The sequence below is a fragment of the Lissotriton helveticus genome, chromosome 8 (assembly GCF_964261635.1).
Source record: "Lissotriton helveticus chromosome 8, aLisHel1.1, whole genome shotgun sequence".
NCBI lineage: Eukaryota > Metazoa > Chordata > Amphibia > Caudata > Salamandridae > Lissotriton > Lissotriton helveticus.
In genome coordinates this window covers 1,395,531,023-1,395,554,825 of record NC_136069.1, presented here as the reverse complement: position 1 = coordinate 1,395,554,825, position 23,803 = coordinate 1,395,531,023, and the positions used below count along the sequence as shown (strand labels likewise).

Sequence of the window (23,803 nt, the reverse complement as noted above, 5' to 3'; positions counted from 1 at the left end):
CACACTGGTGGGCACATTTAGTATTATTTCACGCAAATTGGTGCAGCAAGGGAACTTGCTGTGCTGCATTGTGTGAAAGGGAGAAAACAGAAATGCTCCATATTTACAAAGATACAGAGCACTTCTGATCTCTACTTGTGCTTCTGCGGTGTGTGCTGCCTAGTGTTGACACAGGCCCGCTTGCCCCCACATTGCAAAGAGGCCTGCATTATGGGCAGGATTATTTTTGTGCAGGAAGGTACACCTTCCTGCACAAAAACAATCCTTAGAAGCAGAATACAGTACACATAGAAACAGGAAGTATCAAGGAGAAATAAAGAGGTTTCTCCTCAATACGCCTCTGTCAGTAGACACACCATTATGGAGCAAACCCGGTTTACAAGTCTTTGTACATCTGGGTTTGCATCAAAATACATGGGTGGATGCATGGTAAAGCCCATGCTCCACATATGTAATGCCTATCCAAATGCAAGTTAATGCAGGGAGCACAATGCACTGTGTTACTTTGTGCCTACTAAACAACACAAACAAAGTGGATTTGCTTGGCTTAGTAAATGCCAAATTGATTTTGTGCTATGGATGTGCCATAAAAGTGATGCAAATCCTACGCAATATCATAGTCAATCTAGGCCTGTGTTTTATATAGTCCCAAACCAACTCAATCCCTGTCCGATCACAGTCACCCAATTACATTTATTGTTTAGATTTTCATCCTGCTGTATATATATATAATCACTATGGCTCTGCTTCTCCTACCTTTAGTTTCAGTAGTGTGCTCGCTTCCTTTTTCTTTATTGTATGTTTGAATCAACTCTGCAAAGTTTTTCTTCATGTAAAGCAGCTCCTCATAAGTGCCCATCATTGTTATTCTGCCTTCCTCCATCACAATAATAAGATCTGTTTCGGGAAGGACTGTTAGGCTGTGTGTTACCAGAATACGAGTCTAAAAATGTGTTAAAAGGCAAAAAACATAATGACTAGTGTATCTTGCATTTCGGTAACACTCAATCTTTGATCCCATGCTGTGAATGATCAGAGGTCCAAAGCGTAAAACAAGTATTTCTGATACAAAACAGCACTGCTTCTTCTGAGCTGGATGATAATAATACCCCCTTTCAGACACATAATCTCATTTCCTTATCCATATTGTTAACTGTGTATCAAAATACATTATACATTCTGTTGCTCTTAGGTTTGCAAACCAGACCCCAAAAGCTTAAACACTTCACTCAAAATGATTTGATCTCCCCTGATGTTGTTGCTTTTGGTTCAAAACTGTATTGGTTCCTGTAAAGTGGTAAAAGGGGGTCAATTAGCCATACCTTATTTCTTAAAAGTCCTGTTGGTCCAATCAGTTTCTCAAAAAGGTGTTTCCCAACATGAACATCTACAGCTGACAGCGGGTCATCCAGTAAGTAGATGTCGGCATCACTGTAAACAGCTCTTGCTAGACTTACTCGCTGCTTCTGACCCCCGCTTAAATTTACACCCTATGAAGAAAAAAATATTATTTGTTTTAAAATATTTCTTGAGAGAGGTGATTCCAGTGAAGAACGATAGAACCAACACTGTACTATTACTTCTGACACAATCTCAGAAATATTATCAATATTAACCTTCAACTCAAGAGAAAACAAGGTTATTCAGAAATTCAATTAGCCAACAACATAACAGTAAGTAATCAGTAAAGCATGATGTACAAACCAGTGATTGGATTTACAAAATAATTTTGCTAAACAAATGCACATCACGATTAAAAGTAATGACAGAGTAAAGGATCATGCAAAGCCATCAATGAAGTTTGCAAATAATAAAGGATCAGAGAGAGAAGACACCATAAATACGAACAGAAATTGGTGGCAAGTATAGCTATGGTCAAAAACTATCATAGTCATATCCTCACCATTCACGGGGAAGTTCCTTTTTCATTAACCTTGGACATAATTTCTTGCCTACCCAAAAAATGTGCAACTACAAGTTGAACCATATGGCTGGTTGTGGAGTAAAAGTTGCCATGATTGAATCTTTCTTATGTCATTTTCATTCAGAATTGACTGAAGCCTTCAGGCTCTACCCATTCATTAGTGGTGATGAGTGCCGGTGAGGTACACATGCAAAAACAACAATTGATGGACAGAATGCAGAACAATGTCATACATTCACCCCAGTACAGAGATCTGGGCCTAAATCCATCGTTTGTTTGCACTCCACACCACCCCAGTTCAGACATGGCCATATGCAAATCAGCCTTAACCCTGTGCCTCATGGGAACAGTCCAGCCCGAACTGCCAAGCCATGTCTTTCCTGGACCGGAATCAAGCATCTTAGGACCGGTTTCTGGCTATCAGCCGTCTTCAGCCAGGATAGCTTGACTCCAGTGGTGTGGAGAGCATGGGACTCACGTGGGGCACACAAGCACTTATTTTTGGGGAGAAGGGCTCTTTTGGTCCTTACCTATGGGTGGAAGTTCGTACACCTCATGGTTTCCCAGAACCACTGCTTGACGTTCCTTCCAGGACAGAGAATCATTTCCCGTTATGCAGGGGCTTTCGAGGCTACTTTCCACAATGGAGCAATGCTCCAATCAGCAATGTATCCTAAACTGCATATGCATTGAAGCTGCTTGCTCTCAGAGCATATGCAAGTATGTTGAAGCAAGGTATTTACGCACCTACAGAACACAAGCTTGTTACATAGGTACATAATACAAAGCCATGAGGATCAAAAGTATGAAGATTCAGAAGTACCCCCCCTGAACCCCCAATAGGCTTGAACAATTTATTTACCATACAAAACACATCACTGGAATTGCTTTTAGAACTAAATACATTTGAATTTTCAAATTTTCCTTGAACACAAAAAGTTGATTACATTATCATTCAACAAAAACTGTATTTCTCTCACCCGCTCTCCAATTTCAGTTTGATCTCCGTATGGTAATTGCTCCAGATCTGGTAGTAAAGCGCAGGCTTCCAATACCTTTTCATAAAAGTGTTTATTCAGAGATGAGCCAAAAAGAATATTCTGCTGCAAAAATGCATTCTGAATCCAGGCTTGCTGCGAAACATATGCCACTGAGCCCTACAATAGCAGAAATTGTTTTGAAAAATGTCATTTGGATAGTTGAATAGAATGATAGGACAACGTTACTGCTTGGATACCACATCCTTTATATTAAGACAACAGAGTCTGTTCAATTTGATGTTATTCTGTGAAGTCTTATCTAGAAAAAGGGGAAACTTCTGCCAGACAAGATTCAGTACAGCTCCGTGGGCAACTGGAAGCAGTTTGGCAGAAGTCAATTACAGAAACCAGTTTACAGTGAATGATGATAGGAATAGACTTGTAAATGTAAAATGTTCAATATCATGAAACAAGCAAGCAATTTTATGTGTGGCAAAGACCTGTAAGAGACTACTAAAGTAAGTTAGAAATTATTGAAAATACTAGAATGGTAAACATCTTAGAAACTGAAGACTTGGAGTGCTACATTTTTTGTTCATTTATACAGTATTTTAGGTGCAAATATATGCTAGATTGTAAACAAAACACACACAACTATGCCACATATCAGGCGAGAAGTGTCTCTACAGAGAAACAAGACCATAATCAGGTTCGTCAATGTTGCAGTGATCCCTGTGTTTTACACATTCAGAGAGGCATGTATGGCAACATAATCAACCCAACTGCAAGATAGTTTATCCAGGCACATTAAATCCTTTCTTGAAGCATAGTACCTGTAAGGGGTATTTGAAAAGTGTGCTAGAGGTGTGTGCAGTGGATAGTAGGAAGCTGAAGAGAGGTGGGGAAAAGGTGACACCTCAGAGGGCGATGTTTCAGCTCATTTCTTGAATGAGGGCAAGGACGTATATTGTGATAGAAAAGGTAATGACATTCCAAACTTTTGATGCATAAGAAGGGAAACATTACATAAATGTACATATTTTATTGCATATAGATGTCTTATGGAGAAGAGAGCCACCTTGGTAGAAGATCCATCTGAAATATCGGATGTTTTGGGCCAGTAGCGTAGGATTAATTACGTTTGATCAAAAACACACATAGTTCTGCCATCAATGGGGAGACAACTGAGTGAGATCAATATATTATAAATGTTGATACCTAGTTTTTTTTGGGGGGGGGGGGGGGCAAATGCACCCTTGGGTTGATTGTTGTCATTGAATTTTCCTCTCTTTCAAGCCTAGCAAATCTGTGTGTACACTGATCTGAAACACACTTAATCTATACCGCTGTGAATCCCTTGAGAAACAGTATCAAGATGTGGAGTCAATATTGAGAACAATAGTCATACAAAACTGCTACAGCGTGCATGCCATCTACCGGATCATCTGCCTGTGCAGGTTAAAACACATTGTAATGACTACTAGAAAAATGAACCTCTGGCTAGCAGAACACTGCAGCAACATTTGAAACAAACATAGCACCACAAAAATGGCAACACACAACACTTCATTGAATCAAATGGAGGATGATGTAAAATCGATCCTGATTGAGAAAATGCACAATCAGCAACAGCACAGAAGACCCTTTTTCAAAAAGAACTACATTAGATTTGCAAACTACAGGCCTAAACAAATATCAAATCAGATTGTGGCATCCCACTCCTAGAGGGTCTCTTTTCTTTTCTAATAAATACTTCAAAAAATGTAGGTTAGTGCAGCATCCACTTTACAAACAGAATTACCAGTACATGCTATTTGCAATTGTTTTCTGAAAGATGACCTGAGGACACACTGACACAATTGTGATATTATGCCTGACTGGTATCATACGCTTGTATTTTCGTCCATTATTAAACAAACGCAACACACCCTAGGTGGAGCTGGAAGCAGTAAAAATAAAACAGAGTGCAGAAGAGCATTGCTGAACAAACAAATATTCACATTTAAAAAACACAATTGGAAAGTAAAGACCATTTTGAGAATATGCATTCAACATGGTATTGGGCAAGATAATGCATGAGCTACATCTTCCCACACACCACATTCCACCTGGTCAAATATGAGCTCCAAGAAGAAGCACTGGGATGATCTTCCTCTTGCATGACATAGGTAGCAGAGACATCCGGGCCATGCTAGCAGGCATTACTTAATTTACAGTAAGGTAAGAAAGCAAAAGCTTAGCAATGACGATAAAATGAGTACACATGAAGCAGTTCTGCACTAATACTGCCACCCCCTGTCCACTTCAGCCAGAGGTCTAAATTTGGTACTGGACATGCCTGTTTGCAATTAAGTAATAGACTAGTGGTCAAAACTCCCACTGTTCACTACAAGGCTCATAGTGTGCTCCCTGACTTAAGGGTTAAAATATTTGGATATGAATAAAGCCTGCACGAAGCCTGATGTTGGCGTCAAGACACAAACACTTGTGTGTGAAATTTGCACAATGAAAACAGAGGTGTCTAAATGAAAACTGATAAACTGTGGTCTGTTCTCCCATACTCTTTTCAAAGATATATATTAAGTTTCAGAGTGAATGACTTTCCCTGGAGAACCGTTAAGTAGTATATATCACCTTTTATAATGTAGCAGCCTTCCTGCACGCATCCAAAGAAGGTAGTTGATGAGAGTTTATATGGTAGGGAGTAGTGACGCAGTGCTGTAGAACCACGGACGGACAGTTAAGGGAGAAGAGGTAAACATTAAGGGCCATTAACAGCCCTTTTCTTTTAACTTTACCAAAGGGAGTCACCAATAAATAGGGTATGATTCTACCGCAAAGCACTTTTCATCTCATAGGTCCAACCAAAACCTTAGGACAACAGCCACTAGTACCTCAGGCATGGTGCTTTCACAATAAGATTATGCTATGAACACCCAATCAGATGGAGGCCCCTCACACATCACCCAAGTTTGGGGTGAGAACCAAAAACTAAATGATGAAACCTGCCACAACAGTGGGCGAGGGTTTCTGTTCTTTTATTGAATTAATCTTGTCGAGTTAGTCCGTTGGTGGAAATTGTTGATTACCTTAATTAACATCCGCATCCCTTATAGATCTGTCTCACCTCATTGTATGTTGCATATTTTGATAGAAAGGATGGTAGACAGGTCTCAATTACACTCCCTCTAACACCTTCGCTCATTAATGTCTAAAAGTACTGGATCAACAATTTGCTGTATTACGTTCACTTTCACCATTTTCTTCAATCTCCATTTAGCATCAAACATTAGTTTCATTGCTACCTCCTTTAGCTACCATTAGCATTTTCTTGCTTTGTGTTTTTTCTTTTTCTTACTTCACATTCAAGTCTACTCTGCATTTCCGAATTACTGATCTATTCTACTGTTCCAGAAATAACATTTACATTTGTAATGCTGGTATTTAAACCCTTACAATTTCTGCTTCCCTGATGAGTAATATCAATTATTTTCCTAAATGAATGTACTTGTCTAGCACAAAGACTGGATGCTTCTGCAACAATCTCCTTAATCAACTCAACAATATTAGGGAAGAGGATGTGGTTTTAGGGCCAGCAGAGCTGCTGACTTTGGAACTGGGCAATCAGATTAGTCTCTCGGAGTTGGTTGTGATTGTGAGCAAATCAATAAAACTCCCAGAGCCTTGTGTAATGAACTGGTGCTCATGTAAAACGCTCCGATACCTTTGGGTCAAGATTGCGCTTTATAAAAGTGCAAATTAAAAAATACCTGTTTTAATAACATCCGGATTCGACTAACCATCAGCAGCTTTCAGGGGGTAATTTCCTGTCTTTCCATGGTGGCCATAAAATGTCTCCATCTTTCACGACTTGGAGTTCCTGACTAAGTACTGTCTGTACTACTACTTTTGATTCCGAATGTAAATCTGAAAGCAATTGCTCTCAAAATCATTGATCGATTGATGAGGAAAAAAGACTTACCCATTTTATGCAGTAGAATTGTTTCAGTCTATGGAGAGGAATGCTACTACTTCCTTCACATAGTTTTAAAGAGCAAAAAGTTAAATGTCAACTAGCCTCATTCACATCCAAATGTCTCGTTGCTTGACCTTGATGTTTTAAGGCACAACTCGAAAAGTCATTAGCTGTCTAATAAAATTAGATTAATAATTTTACCCACTTAAGTGTAATTGGTTGAACGATAATTAGCTGTCAACAAATAATTACTATGAAAATGCACAGCTGTTTCATAAGGCACCTAATTGGAAAGTACCAGAAGATGAGAGCACCAATTCTAGTTTGAGAAATGGGCTGTATTTATGGCAGGATGTGGAACCCTATGTACAAGTGTAAATAAAAACAGAATGAGCATTACCCTTCTTTGAACAGTCCCCTCCAGCTTCTCCATCTCACCAAGAATAGCTGACAAAAGAGAAGATTTTCCAGATCCAACTTGCCCCACAACAGCAACTAATGAGCCTTCTGCAATCTTCAGGTTCAAACTGTGTGATTTTAGGAAAAACAAACCCTGGTTAAACCTTGTATATATCATTCAAGTAAATGAGCATAGAGCTCCATAGCAAAACATGGATAAAATTATGAAATAAATGCGATTAACAAGTGGAAAAGTGTTGAAAAAGCCTTTGAGTAGCTAGAACAATGGCAGTTATGACTGAAAAGATAACCGAATTCATACTAGATCCTAAAACATATGTTTCGCAACAAAGTCTCTAAAGCTCAAGCGAGTTTTTGCCCTGGAAAATGCAACAATAATTGTCCCAAATGTAGCCCTTTAAAACATATCTTTGATTTAAAAAAATAAAGTCGGCCCCCTGCTCCTCCACATCATAAATACTTTCAGCTCCCATTACACTCTCGGTAAAATACAGCAGGTTTGGGTGCAAGCAGGAATGCGGTTGAATAGCAGGAACTCCTGTTCACCAGCCTCACTGGAGGTTTGTTTTTCAAAAACATAGAGCAGCCTGAGTCGGGGAGTAGGAGGGGACAGGAATGACAATACTGCATCCGATGATGTTCTAGATGAACACTAGAAACAGAAACAGCTGGCCACGTAAACTCAGGAACCATCTATATATATGCATGTGTGTATATATATTTTGCATTCAAGAAATATTCCCTTCCTCAACCTCCTGATGGCGATGAAGAAGGCGCTAACTCCACTTGTACTTGGCTTAAGTCATTTTATTTGCTCACAGATAAAGTCATTACGTGTTTCGACCGGCAAAACCGGCCTTGATCAAATGTAGAAACGGCGTTACATGCACTATATTGGTACCACCTCCAATTGTCACATGACCCCCACCAGACATAAAGAAAAGACTCTCGGTCTATTTCAGTGTAAAATGCTTGTGGGTCCCAGGCAATATGTATGCTTGTCCTCAATAAACATTTTCAATGCCGTCCAGCTATTAAAAAATTAAAAAAGGCATAATTAAAATATAATTAGTATGAATACATATTAAACCATACCATATTGAACTTTTACATTCATGAGGACTTACAGCATCAATGCATTGGGGCAACATCGGTACCAACTCATGGCTTATGTATGCAGGGCATAGCAATAACAATACTCATATCAAACTCATGAGCTTAACAGGTTGCCGTTATTTTTCATGGAGTCGTTTCTTATTTTGACCCACTACTGTGCTTAAATGCCCCATTTAACACCTGTAATTAAAGTTTCACAAAAAAATACATCTCTATAACCGCTATGTAAACCTCCTTACAATACATGAATAAAAATTCATCTCAAACAGGTAGCTTATTATATTATTTATATCGTCTGCCTTCGAACCATTTTAATATGCAGTGAATCCACTAAGACATGACTAAAACCACATAATTTACCAACATAGTGCTAATTTCGCAATACAGTACTGTTAAACCTGTGCCACATCATTTACCAACATAGTGCTAATTTCGCAATACAGTACTGTTAAACCTGTGCAAAGATATGCCATGTGCAAACCGTGGAAGAATAAAGTGCTAAATGCTGAATCAATTAATACAGTACTGAAAAAGCTGGAGTGATAAATAATTTAAAAAAAATCACATCTAAAAAAATAATTTTAGGGGGTATTTCTTCCTTATTTTAAAATCAATAGTACGTTTGATGTTAAAAAACATATAAGCAAGGCTGCGATTCATATTTAAATATACACAGTAACCCGTAGTCTTCAAGCCAATACTTTCATACAGTCACATATTTGGTACATTGCCTAAATTGTATTAGATGTACTTGATCACAGTGGAACATTGGGAGAACTCCTTATAAAAAATAATGAAGGTCCTCAGTAGTATTCAATCCCGAAGGTGCCTTACTATCAAACTCAATAATCATGCGTGTCTCCAATTGCCTCAATTTGCGCTCTCTATTGCCTCCTCGGCGTAATGCTGGGATGACATCTATCACAAGGTATTTGAGAAAGTTGAGATTGTTTTCATGCATAGCTTTAAAGTTGCGCGCTACCGGTCAGTTGGAATCATTGTTTACTATTGCACGCAGGTGTTAATATATATATATATATATATATATATATATATATTACCTACTGGCGGTCGCCAGTAGGTATATATAGTTAGGATTTTTTCTCTATGGGTTTTTTGAAAATTCTATGTCTAATAACTTTGGCGTTTGTGGACGGAATTGGCTGAAATTTTCAGGAAAATGGCACATTTTGTTTCTGAGCAGCCCTTGAAAATTTGGGGGGGGTTCGTCAAGGGGGGGCCGAGAAAAAAGGGGGGTCCCAAAACGTGTTTTTAACATTGAGTTTTCCATAGGGCGGTTGGCCTCACTTTTAGCCCGAACGGCTGAATGGATTTGCACGAAACTTGGCAAAATTGTAGGGACTGGTAGCCCGATGTGCCTTTTGTAGGTCTCAATATATGTGCTCCAGTGGATTTTGAGAAATTAACGTTTAAAAAAAGATATATATCTGTAACAGCGGACCGGGCAGCGCACTGGTTCGCGGACCTTTCGCGCAACGGAGCTTTGTGAAGCGAAGCTGATTGGTTCTCCGGCGTCTGTCAACATTCCAAACAGTCCGTAGCGGCCGCCATCTTGTCTCTCGGTAGGATCGAGAGACAAGAGGAGGTCAAAACAAAGGGGGAAATAACTATAAGGGGGCATAGTAGATCCTCGCTGACCCCCTAGTTTTGATGTGGAGGTTTTAAAAGGGCCCCGCGGGGCAAAAAAAAACAAAATAATAATAATCGAACGGGTGAATGAATTTGCACGAAACTTGGCAAAATATTAGGGACTGCTAGCCCGATGTGCCTTTGCTAGGTCTCAATATATGTGCTCCAGTGGATTTTGAGAAATTAACGTTCAAAAAAAGATATATATCTGTAACAGCGCTCCGCTTCGCGTACTTTTCGCGTTACGGAGCTTTGCGAAGCTGATTGGTTCTCCGGCGTCTGTCAACATTCCAAACAGTCCGTAGCGGCCGCCATCTTGTCCCTCGGTAGGATTGAGAGACAAGAGGAGGCCAAAGCGAAGGGGGAAATGACCATAAGGGGGCATAGTAGATCCTTCCTGACCTCTTAGGTTTGATGTACCATTTTGCCAAGTTTGGTGTAATTCCGTTCAGCCATTCAGGCTGTAGACGTATGTAAATGTCCTATGGAAAATTGCATGGGGAAAACACATTTGAAAGTGTTGAAATTTAGAACCAATTAAAATGTTACTTTGGTTTTGTATTTGTGTGTGATGAAAGTTAATTGGTTATGTATATATGTCAAATGAGAGGAAACCACAGCCATTTTGTGATACTACTGTCTGAGGTACATTTGTGAGGAATTTTTGGTGGTGAATTTCTGGTGTTTGATTTACACAGTACTAACACTTCTGCTACTTTTAAAAAGGTGAGTTGTTAATTTGTAAGGGGAACTATGTTGTACACTTGAAGATAATTTGAAAAATGTTTTCTGTTATTTATTTGCAGTCCTTCTGTTATACTAAATACTTGATAAAGTTAGTTTTATATTATGTATTACTAAAAACGATAAATGAAAGTGATTATTTTTTTCTGCAATTTACAGCAAGCAATTTCAAAATAAAATGGCTCACAATGAAGAGACCGTGGCAATTTCTTTTGAATTGTCCAACACATTGATTGAAATTGAGAGCACCAATAATGAAATATTGTCACAAGGAGGACATGACTTGTATGATTCCATTAGATTGATTGAAATGGACAGCACCAAGAATGAAATATTGTCACAAGGAGATGACTTGAATGATTCCACTACATTGATTGAAATTGAGAGCACCAATAATGAAATATTGTCACAAGGAGGAGATGGCTTGTATGATTCCATTAGATTGATTGAAATGGACAGCACCAATAATGAAATATTGTCACAAGGAGGAGATGACTTGAATGATTCCACTACATTGATTGAAATTGAGAGCACCAATAATGAAATATTGTCACGAGGAGATGACTTGAATGATTCGACTACATTGATTGAAATTGACAGCACCAATAATGAAATATTGTCAGAAGGAGATGACTTGAATGATTTTTTTGATCAATCTCTTGATGGCGAATTTATCGAGTGTTTGGAGACCATAGAGTTACAAGAATCATTATTGCAGACTTTTCATGAGGACATTGCTGATGAGGACATGTTAGTAGTTCTTTCAAATTTAGAAAATTCTGAAGAATAAATTTATATTTAGAAATCAAAAATTGTTTGAGACATTATTCATTTTTATTTTTAATTTATGAGGTTGTAGCGAAGTGATTGTAGTATAAAATGAGACTTATAGTATAGAGTGCAACATTTTTATGTTACATGGTAAGTTTACTCATATTTACTTCCCTTCTGCCACTATATTATCTCCAATGTGTATTTGACATGTCTTCTTCATCTCCGGCCTCCTTTCTCTCACTGTGTGTCTCCGATGCATCTTATCGCTGGTATTTTGTGTAATTACAGAAGAGAGTAAAATAAAATAGTTCGCAACGTGAAAAGGGGGCAAAGTAGAGTACTCCTCACCCCCTAGGCCTTTTTAGGCGGTCCCAAAAGGATCAGTTTCTGCTTTCCTGAGAGATTATGGTATGAGTTCCATATACCACAATAACTTGCATTACAACATGCAAGATATCTATCTCCTATTACCAACTTTTGGAGATATTCGCGCTAAGCGCGAATATCTCCAAAAAGTAACACCTGCCCTGAGCAGTTCTTAGCCATGTTATCCAATGGGAGGTGGATAACATGGCTAAGAGCATTAGCTCGGTAATGCATGAATATCGCTGAGTTTTTAGCGATATTCATGCATTGCGGCCGTTTATTATCGCATTTGCGATATACCTTGATAATAGTAAGGTTTATCTTCGATAATTTCTGACGATGCTTAGTGGTAAAAAATTGGTTGGTAAGCATCGTTAGCGATAAATATCGCTTAACTTTGGTAATATGCCCCAACGTCTGTTAACGTTCGATTCGAAGGAAATGAGGAAGTGTTGAAAAACATTGTCTGCGCCATCTTGCCTTTTTTGAAATGCCACACTTTTGTCGTGCACGGCAGCCATTTTAGGTGTCTTGACCAGACCCACTCTCTGCACGCTGTCGATTCGTAGCATGGCTCCTCACCCACGCAAGCATCTTCCCTAGGCACTGGTCACCACCGCTCTCTGTCTTATGCATGGGCAATAAACCTCCCCCCATCTGCGCTGCTCTTCCCTGAGAATCACACTCTGTGCCCGCCCGACACCTCCCTTTCGCCCTATTCACTACCGCACCCTCTGACACTCCTCTTTCTCTGTGTCCGATTGTCCAGGCTATCAGCTAGCCCTGCAGATGTAGTTTATGGCCCCAGCTGTAAAGAATCACCCCTCTTCAAAGGAGTTATAGTAGATCAAGGCCCACACTCGATGAGATCCGTCACACCACACGTGTTCCTACTATCTGAAAACCATCCTGTATTGTGATTGGGGAGGGGACCGAGCCTGAAGCGGAAGATTCCAGGAATGACTCTTTGTACATCAAAGTTTTTACAATTATGTGTCACATTAAAAATATATAGCACTCCAACAAAGTAGTAGGTATATAAAACTTTAATAACATATAAATATATACAACAAAACAAAAACAGTAAAAACATTTAAACAACGAAGAGACCGTGGCAATTTCTTTTTAATTATCCAATAGATTTATTGAAATTGACAGCACCAATAATGAAATATTCTTGTCAGTAGCGGTCTGTTGTGCGAATAGTTCCAAGGCAGCAGAACGCGCTGAAATCTAGATGGCACGAAAGTGATGTCTAGTAAGTTGCCGCCCAGCAAAAAACGGCGTGGGGCGCCGCGGGGGTGAGTGAGTCCAGTAGGCACCACAGCTATTCTTACCGGCATTGCAGAATTACTGCTGGGGACAATGCCTGTGCTGTAGCAGGGTCACAGCAGAAACAAAAAGGATTCTGTTGAAGATGTTGTTGGTTTTCAATTTCAAAACAGTTCTGGTGTCAACTGCTATGCTAATGTAGTGGTTAATGTTTTGTTTTCTCTAGAAAATGTAAAAGAGGGGGAGGCAGTCCAAAGTTCCGTTAAAAGGGCAAAGGAAAGGATCGGTGGTTTGAACTATCAGTCAAAAAGGGGAGGGGGTGCAATAATTTTTCCTACCGGGTCACACTGTGCTTTCACCGGAAGTGAGGTCTGCAGGATTCTAGTAATTCAAAGTGAGGCTGGCGCCAGCATGGGAGCGCCGACGTCCCGCGGATACAGTTTCGTCACTCCACGGGCGATCATGGCAGTCATTCCCCATCGGGGGTCGGAGACTCCGGCGGCTCCTCTAGAATCTTCAAGGTCGTGGAGGACTACGGTGGTGGAGTCAACCAGTGACCGGGCCATTTCTTTATGCTGGGCCCGCTCTTGCCAGGTCGACCCCCATTTTGAGAGTTCGGCAGCTACCGGCGATTGCGGGGTCACATGAGCGGACGGGCTCCACCCTGCCGGGCGAGACGTTGCAGCATGGCCACAGTGGAAGAACCGTTTTCCGGGCGCCTGGAGCGCTGAGGGTGCAGCTGGGAAGTCTCCACCTGGGGAGGCGGGAGAGGCCTGTTCGCACCGTCTCTCCCTCCCAGTGCACCCCACGGCGTCTCGCTTGAGATTTGTTATGGCCGGACCAGGCGATGAGGACGAGGGGGGGGTCGGAGGCATGTGCAAGACATCCCCCCCCAGTGTTGTCGCAGCCATTATAAAAGAAAGAAGTGTCCCGTCCGTCTTCGGGCCGGGCTTCCGGTGGATGTCGGCCGGACGCCCCTGGCTCTGGCCCCATGAACGGGTTTCTTGATTTATCGGCTGCAGCCGGATCCCGTCGGCCTCGGCCCCCCGACCGTTGGTGGTCGGACCGGAAGAGCATGTGGCGGGACTACCTGCAACTCTCAAGGGCCACCGCGGCCGGACTGGGAGAGAGAGGGGAGGGTCGAGGAGACATTCCCCCCCTGCAACTGTTCAGCGTTGTAAAGGCAATCCCCTGGCCGGGTCCCGCTGGCCTCGGCCTCTCCTTCGGCTACACCCTACGTTAGGATCTCCTGGCCGAGGCGTGGCAGCAGGACCTGCCTTATATGGGCTGCTCCCGGCTGGGCGTAGCCGGAACCCTGCCCCACCTTGGAAGTTTCCAGAGTGGGGGTGGATGTTCTACTGACTTGCATTTTCCCTAGTCTATCGATTTTTTGGGCGTGGCAGGCGGTGGGACAGCGAGGGGTGATTTGGTTTCTCTTACTGTTTTTCTGGTCTCTCACCACTGGCATATTTTAACGTTTTCTTGTTTCTAGGACATTAATAGGTTTTATCATTACGTTATGTTATCGTTTCTTTGTTCGTTGTTTAATAAAAGTTCATGTTCATCAGTGGCCTACTGATTTTCGTTTTCCTATTTTTTTCTTTCCAGGTTGTTTCATGGTAAAGTTTCTGTTAACAGGATACAGTGATCACTTTGTTATTATTGCATATGTCCTTTTCACTAGGGGTGCTCTCTGGTCGGGCCAGATGACGTATCACTAGTAAATGGTCCGGGTGAAAAAGGTGCATCAATCAGTGGGGAGTAGATAGGCATGACAGATTACAACGGGGGAGAACGGTCCGCATTACGTACCCTTTCACTACTTGCAAAGATTTTCCTACGTTTATTTGCAAACAGGGAATACCTCCAAAAAGAACTAATTCCCAAACAGTCAATGTTCGGACAATCAATCAATCAATGAGGAATGAAATAGGTACGACGTGTTAAAGGCTTGCGTTACCTACCCTTCACTATCTGCAAAGGGAGATAGAATATTCCTATTCTTCCTCGTTTGCAGGTAGAGAAGATCCTTAAGAGAATTAACTTCGAACAATTCAATGCTCGATTGAAACAATCAACAAGGGGTACTGTGAACACAAATGAACGCCGCTTATATACATACGCATTGCTATTTTCAACAGGTTGTTCCTAATGTTTCTATTTTAGCGAGGTCAAAAGAGATCCCATTAGTGGCCTACTGATTTTGCTCGATTCCTTTTGTTTTTTTACACGATTTTTCGCTATCTGCAAAGACTAAACAGAGTATTGCGACTCTGTGCTTGTTTGTAAATAGAGAATGAACCAAAGAGAACAATCAATCAAATGGAGAGAGAAGCAGGCACGACGGATTACAAAGGGGGCAAAGGGCTGCGTTAACTACCCTTCACTATCTGCAAAGAGAGAGTACTCCTAATAGAAATGAGGGGTGGGGGGCAGCAATCAAAGCAGATCAGTGTGCATAAACACGAAAATGTTTTTACTTACCACGTACTTGACATTCGACAGCTTATGATATTTGCTATTAAAAAACCATTGAAATTCACTGAAAAAACCATAGGTTATAGACCATATATAGTTAGGAATTAGCATTTACAAAACCTTGAAAATTCACTGAAAAAACCATAGGTTATAGACCATATATAGTTAGGAATTATCATTTACAAAACCTTGAAAATTCACTGAAAAAACCATAGGTTATAGACCATATATAGTTAGGAATTAGCATTTAAAAAACCTTATTTTACTCACACAAAACCATTGAAATTCCATATATAGTTAGTTGCACTAACTATATATCGCGCACCCGCAATCCACTGCTGATGATGTCACATATTACATCATTCATGACATGGTCAGTGACATCACTGATGACATCACTGATGACATCTCAAATGACATCACTGATGACATCATCTAGTGTCTGTGTGTTTTTGTAAAGTTTAAATACGTTTTACATATTGAAGAATGACTGGATGTATGGAAGACTGAGTGTGTGTGTGGCTGGCTGGGAGGTGTGTGACTCTGTGCATATCAATGTGTACTTGTATCAGTGATTGTATAAGAGAGTAAGTATGTGTTAGTATATGTGTGAAAAGTATGGTGTTCTGTGTTTAACTATAGATGAGGAAATCGAAGTGTGATTGATTCTTCACAGGACTGACTAGGTGTATGAGTGCATATGATAGTGTTCTAATAATAACTGACTGTATGTATGAGTAATTGTATGGGTGAATGAGTGAATGTGTGTGTAGACGTACGAATCAGTGAGTGCGTATGTAGTAACTGGTATTGGTGTGTCATGATGTCATCAGTGATGTCATTTGAGATGTCATCAGTGATGTCATTTCAGATGTCATTAGTGATGTCATCAGTGATGTCACTGAAGTGTGGTGTTCTGTGTTTAACTGTATAGATGAAGAAATGGAAGTGTGATTGATTCTTTACAGGACTGACTTGGTGTGTGAGTAACTCCATGGATGAGTGGCAGTGTGTGACTGTCTGCATAGGTGTATGAGTGCATATGATAGTGTTGTAATAATAAGTGACTGTATGTATGAGTTATTGTATGGGTGAATGAGTGAATGTGTGTGTAGACGTAGGAATCAGTGAGTGCGTATGTAGTAACTGGTATTGGTATGTCATCAGTGATGTCATTTGAGATGTCATCAGTGATATCATCAGTGATGTCATTTGAGATGTCATCAGTGATGTCATCAGTGATGTCACTGACCATGTCATGAATGATGTAATATGTGACATCATCAGCAGTGGATTGCGGGTGCGCGATATATAGTTAGTGCAACTAACTATATATGGAATTTCAATGGTTTTGTGTGAGTAAAATAAGGTTTTTTAAATGCTAATTCCTAACTATATATGGTCTATAACCTATGGTTTTTTCAGTGAATTTTCAAGGTTTTGTAAATGATAATTCCTAACTATATATGGTCTATAACCTATGGTTTTTTCAGTGAATATATATATATATATATATATATATATATATATATATCTCATTCAGCAGATGCAGCTGATCATTAGAGAGTTAACTGCTGCTGGTGTTGAAAGTATTTTTTAGTCTGCATGTCTGAATGCTTTGCTGAAATAGATGATGAAAATATTTGAGAACTCCTAGAAAGTGTGCCACCATTTTTGACTTCTAGGGCAGTGGTTCCTAACCTTTTGTCTACTCTGGACTCCAACTAAATCATTACTAGCACCCCCACTGAATCATTATGGTAAACCGGGAAACCCACTGAGTCATTACTGGAGGCGGTGGGACCCGGCCTAAGCATTTTCAATCATTTGAACCGGAAAAAAATACAAAATAAAATGGAAGCAACCATTGATCAAACAAATGATAAAATATCTTATTTAATTAAAAAAACAATTATAAAAAAATAACATTTTAATAGGAAGGTTGGAGCTTTTCTAAATTCAGTTGAGGCCACACTTATCATCCATCCTACATTTTGCCTGATACACCAGCACTTCTTCATCCTATAATTCTGCAGATACTAACTTAATTTTTAGCCTCCAATTTCAAATAGCTTTATATTTACATAACGGTTTAAAATCTTCCATTTTCAGTTCTATTTCTTTATTTATATACATTGTATTATTCTGTTAATATTACTTAAGTTTATGAGCAGTCACAGACCCTCTGAGTTTGCTTCGTGGACCCCAGGGGTCTTCAGACCACAGGTTCAAGAAGCACTGTTCCAAGGCACTCACCATATTTTCTATGATGAAAAAAAACTCTTCATTTTATTATTATCTAAAGGAAATGCTTTATGCTTTAGAGTTTTGATCCCATCAAGATGGCTTAAGGAGTGCCACACGTTTATTATATAAATACAGAAATTTAGCCCTCCAGTTATTTATTAAACACTATGGGAAACAGCAGTTGATTACTAGGGAGTTAAATGACAGACTGCTGCTAGTCTTGGAGGTACATATTTGACTCAGAATATCAAGATTTATTCTCACTTGGGTGAGGAGAAACGTGTGAACTTCTGGAGCACCTTCTATAACATCTAACAGAAAATCATGAAAGTACAATTTTTCCCTCAAAGGCTACAATCACCTTAGAACACATAACAATTTCTAAAATAATGGTACCACCAACAAATTATTCATATTGTGACTAAAATCGGTTATCACCCTTTAAATGTGCTCCTTTTTTTCACCCTTTTAAGCAAGGTTTTATTACATGCTTTTTAAGTGGGGCTATGTCCCAGAGTCATGTAATGGCTGCCACATGTTGTCCATGTTGCAGCCAAGCATTCAAGCCACCATCAACATTCCCCTTGGGGGTCAATGTGTGCCCATCCTGTGCCCTTATATACATTTTTTATTTATTTCAGGATGCAGGGACCATGTCCCTGAGTCCTGTAGTGACTCCCACAATGTATTGTTCAGTGCAGTAGAGTGTCACGGTGTAGAGTTGAGTGGGGTTGTATGATGGAACAACTACCACTTGAACAACTACAGTCTAAACAACTACTCCTTAACCACTACTTAGTCTAAACCACTAAAGTTTTAACAACAACTATCTTTTACAACTACTATGCCTTTACCTCGCTTGCCCTTACTCCATTAATGCATCTATTTTACTGGTAAGTATACTATATACACACACACACACACACACACACCTATAGTCACTATTAATGTTATAAAATCCCTTTCAACCCAAAAATCCTACACCCACCCCACATTTTTAAAATTCCCTTTCCATCCAAAAACCCATACCCACCCTAAACCCTACAAATCCTTTTCCACCCAAAAACCCACACCCACCATAAACCCTAAAAATACACTTGCAATCCCAAAAACCCATACCAACTCTAAACCCTAAAATTACCCATGCTACCCAAAATCCATACCCACCCTAACATTACCCTTGTCACCCAAAATCCATACCCACCCTTAACCCTAAAAATATAGTTATCACCGAAAAACCCATACCCTCCCTAAAATTACCCTTACCACCCAAAACCCCATACCCACCCAAACCCCTAAAAATTACCCTTGCCACCCAAAAACCCACAACCACCCGAATCCCTAAAAAATCTCTTTCCACCCAAAAACCCATCCCTACCCTAAACCCTAAAAATCCCCTTGCAATCTTAAAAACCCATACCCACCCTAAATCCTAAAATTAACCTTGCCACCCAAAAACCATGTCCACCCTAAACCCTAAAATTACCCTTGCAATCCCAAAAACCCACTCCCAACCTCAATCCTAAAATTACCTTTCCCACCCAAAAACCATACCCACCTTAAACCCTAAAAATACCTGTGCCCACCCAAACCGTAAAAAGTACCTTTGCCACCCAAAAACTCATATCCACCTTAAATCCCAATATTACCTTACCCTTGCCACCCAAAAACCCATACTCAACCTAAACCCTTAGAAATATATTTGCAACCCTTATACACATATATATACATATATATATATATATCTATGTTACACGTAATACTTGCATTTGAAACTGACCAAAATACTTACATTTTAAAGTATATTTTTTTACGACGAGTAAACCTTGACCTTTAATGCATTTACAACGAAATTCAAACACGTTTTCACATAGTAAACACTATTTTAGAAAACAATTTCCTAAACTTATTCTGTTAAAAAACAAAACATCCTCTCTACAAAACCATGTCAAATACAGCCATCCATCATTTTAGCACAATAGTAATACATCTTTCATATACAATCCAAGAGTGCCACCTACTGGCCAGAGGTAGTTGTAAATGCATTAGTGGTTAAAAGACTCGTGATTCAGGTTCAGTCGTCGTTAAGGAGTCGTGGTTCAGGCCCTTTGTTGTGAATGAGTCGTTGTAAAAGTCGTTTCCCGTCGAGTGGCATAGACAGGAGTGACGAAGAGTGGAGTGTTGTAGAGTAGAGTGGAGTAAGATGTCATAGAGTGGCGTTTCAGAGAGGGTCTTAGAATGGAGGGGGTAAAGTGAATTGTCGCAAAGTGGAATGCCACAGAGTGGAGTGGTATACGCTACACGGGAGAGGCATGTCATACAGTGGAGTAGTGTTAGAGTGCAGTGCAGTAGAGTGGAGTGTCATACCGTGTCGTGTCATAGGATTTTGCGGTATAGAGTGCTATGAAGTGGAGTGGAGTGGAGTGGCATAGACTGGACTGGCATAGAGTAGAGTGGTGGAGAGTTGAGTGGCATGGTGTAGAGTGGAGTGGCATGTTGGAGTGTGGAGTGTGGTTGAATGGAGTGGTTTGTCTTAGAGTGGAGCAGCTTGTTGTACAGTGGAGTGGAATGGCGTGTCATAGTGGAGTAAAGGGGCATAGAGTGGATAAAACTGTTGTAGAGTGGAGTGGCATCTTAGATTGAAGTGGCATGTCATAGAGTGGCGTGTATCAGAGTAGTGGGACGTACACTGGAGTTGCATAGAGTGGAGTGGCTTGTTTAGAGTGGAGTGGAATGTCGCACAGTGGAGTGGAGTAGCGTAGTGTTGTACAGTGCCATAGAGTGGAGGGGCAACGAGTGAAGTAGTGTTGCGGAGTGGTATAGAGTGGAGTTCCATGACATAGAGTACAGTGGATGGCCATGTCATATAGTGGCATGTCGTAGAGTGTCTTAGAGTGGAAGGTTGAAGAGTGGGCGGTGTAGAGTGGCGTGGCATGGCACTGAGTGGAGTGGCATGTCGTACAGTGGAGTGGCATGTCGTACAGTGGAGTGGCTTGTCGTACATCGGAGTACCGTGTCATACAGTGGAGTGGTGAGGAGTGTCGTACAGTAGAGTGACTTGTCGTAGATTGGAGTGGCATGTCACAGAGAGGAATGGCTTGTCGTAGATTGGAGTGGCATGTCACAGAGTGGAATGGCTTGTCACAGAGTAGAGTGGGGTGGAGTGTCGTAGAGTAGCGTACAGTGAAGTGGCGTGTCAGAGTGGAGTGACATGACATCAGGGCCGGACTGAGAACCAAAACCGGCCCTGGCAAAGTGCTCGGCCGGCCCCCTGGGGGTGCGACTGAGCTCTTTGGGGGGGCCAGTTTTCGGCCGATTTTGTTACAGGGCCGATTTTGCAGCTATGCTGCAAAAACAGTCCTGTAACAAAAACGGCCCCCAGGGCCCAAAACCGGCCCCCACCCTTGCGGCGCACCGGGGGATAGCCCGGTGCCCGCAATGGCCAGTCCGGGCCTGCATGACATACAGTGGAGTGGCACAGAGTGGAGAGTAGTACAGTGTTTTGTTTTTTTTAAAGTCTTTTTGTTAACCCTTTCTATGCTGATGACGGAACCGCTCCGCAGAGCGGTTCCGTCATGGCCCGGCCGCCGCGCCTGCAGGGCGCGGATTCCGCGCCAGCGCTGGGCGTTCTATTGAGCGGGCGGGGCCATGACGGAACCGCTCCGTCATGAGTACAGCGCAACTGCGGCTGGTGATGGAGCGGTTCCGTCACCAGCATGCGGCCGCCGCGCGGCCGCCCCGCCCCCTTAGCGCTGCGGTGGAATAGCCGCCGCAGCGATGCGGTTAAACATTTATTAAATGCAACCTAGAGTGTTTCGGTTACAGGAGTATTGTCGTTGATCCACACAGGTTTGCATTACAAATCTGTCTTCAAATACTACAACTTTAATTCCTAAGCTTACTCTGGTGGATTGTTTATCAGGTGGTATTTGACTCACTCATCTATCCCCGCAAATCTTGGTCCCCTCCCGCATCAGGTTCCCAAGGCCTCTGTATTCCACCCAGCAGTTCCATATTTTCCCCCATTTTCGTGGTTAGCCTCTGCTTTCATAGACAACCTTTTCGGCCGCACTACACCAGTCTTAGTCGGTCCTCCATTGCTCTATTCTTGGGAGGAGACTTGCCCCCCACGTTCTAGCGATATTTCTTTTAGCTATCATTGCTGCTATCATCAGCCATTTTTTTGATATTTTTGCCAGGCCTGGTCATCTGTCACACACTGTATGTGTCATCTGGGGTCTAGTGGAATGTCTTGCCCCCGGACATCAGTCATAACCTGTGTAACCGGGCACTCCCAAATAGTATAGAAGAATGTGCTTCTTTGGTTGCAACCCCTTACACACAAGTCTGTTGGAGCCCTTCCCAGTTTACATAGCAGTACTCCTGTAGAGTAGGATCTATGCAGAATCCGTAATTGGACCAGCCTAAATCTCGCTCTAATCGCCACCTCCCTCGGGCTTTGTATTGCTTCGGACCAATCATCCTCTTCCAATAACCCAATATCTGTTTCCCAGGCTTCTCGCAGAGTCCTCAGTGGATCAGGTGTGTTATTAATTACCTTTTTATATATTAAGGATGTTGCTTTTCCCAGGATCGGGTCAAGCAAAAGTCAGTCCTCTAGGGGGCTATAATCTAGGAGGTTTTCCCCTTCTCTAATATGTCTTCGAAGTGCGTGTCCCAACTGGATGTATTTATATCTTTCAGAGTCTGCTAATTTGTATTCTTTCTGCAGGTCTTTAAATGAGATTATTGCCGAACCTCTCCATACATCTCCCAGATGGACTATATTTATCAGTTTCCATTTGCGAAACCCCTGTAGTGTACCTACTTCAAGTAGCATATCGCTATCCCATAGAGGGGTTCTTTGTGTCAGTCTATGTTTCCATCCCAGGAAGTTATTAGCTTTCCCCCAAGAGTTGAGCACTGTTTGGGTATGCAGAGGCATGTGTTTGTTAAGAGCTTTACAGTATAATGCCCCAGGGTAGCCCTTCTGCCCCATTCCAAGATGGTCCACTCTATACGCCAGGTCATCCCTGTGGAGGAGTGTGGCTCAATGGTTAGAGCGGCAGACCCTGATGCAGAGTTCTGGCCAGGGACCAGGGTTCGATTCCCGCCTCGGCGGGCTCTCGGGCTCAATTTCCTTGGACCTGTTAATTCTCGCCTCGGTGCCTATTCTAATCACGGGCCCCACCCTGCAACTCTAAGCAATAGCTTGCTTAGCCTCCACAACGGCCCCAACAGCGCTAAGGATGCCTGGCTTCACCCTGGGGGTGCCCAGGAGTGGACACTTTACAGGGAAAGTCAGGAGGGGTTCCACAGCGGTATGAGTATTAGCGCCAGGAAGCCGAATAGGCAACACCGCAAGGTGATCGTCTGGTGACAGTGCGCTCTATAAATACCATGACATTTACATTTACATTTACATCCCTATCTGCGTAGATCCACTCGTTGACTGATACTAACCGGGATGCCCAATAGTATTTTGTAATATCTGGGATGTTGAAGCCTCCCTCATAGACACCTCTCTGCAGTTTGGATAATGCTATTCTAGCGCTTCCCCATTCCATAGGAGTTTCCTTAGTTCGCTATCTACTTCCCTAAAGAACTTGTCTGATATCTTGTATGGGGTATTGTGTAGGACATACAACATGCGCAGCAGTGTCATCATTTTAAAGAGCACCGTCCTTCCAATCAGTGAGATTGGCAGGGTCCTCCAATGTGCCACGTCCCTTTTAAGGCGTTCCAGTTAGGGTGTTAGGTGGTCATCCAGGAACTCTGTTTCTGATTTCCCAATCATAATACCTAAGTATTTGAATGTATCTTTAATTTGCAGTTTGATTCCCCCCTCCAGTGGTA

The 23,803-nt window shown here is 41.5% G+C and overlaps 1 protein-coding gene across 1 annotated transcript in view; it reads right to left on the bottom strand.

Moving 5' to 3' along the window:
- Positions 1–23,803, bottom strand: part of LOC144773378 (ATP-binding cassette sub-family C member 2-like) — a 560,817-nt gene that overhangs the window by 207,408 nt on the left and 329,606 nt on the right. The window contains exons 12-15 of the mRNA XM_078658348.1: positions 7,281–7,407; positions 2,905–3,081; positions 1,323–1,490; positions 757–943 (exon numbers count right to left, since the gene is read on the bottom strand). Coding sequence (XP_078514474.1) covers positions 757–943; positions 1,323–1,490; positions 2,905–3,081; positions 7,281–7,407 — 659 coding nt within the window. The remainder of the gene's footprint in view (positions 1–756; positions 944–1,322; positions 1,491–2,904; positions 3,082–7,280; positions 7,408–23,803) is intronic.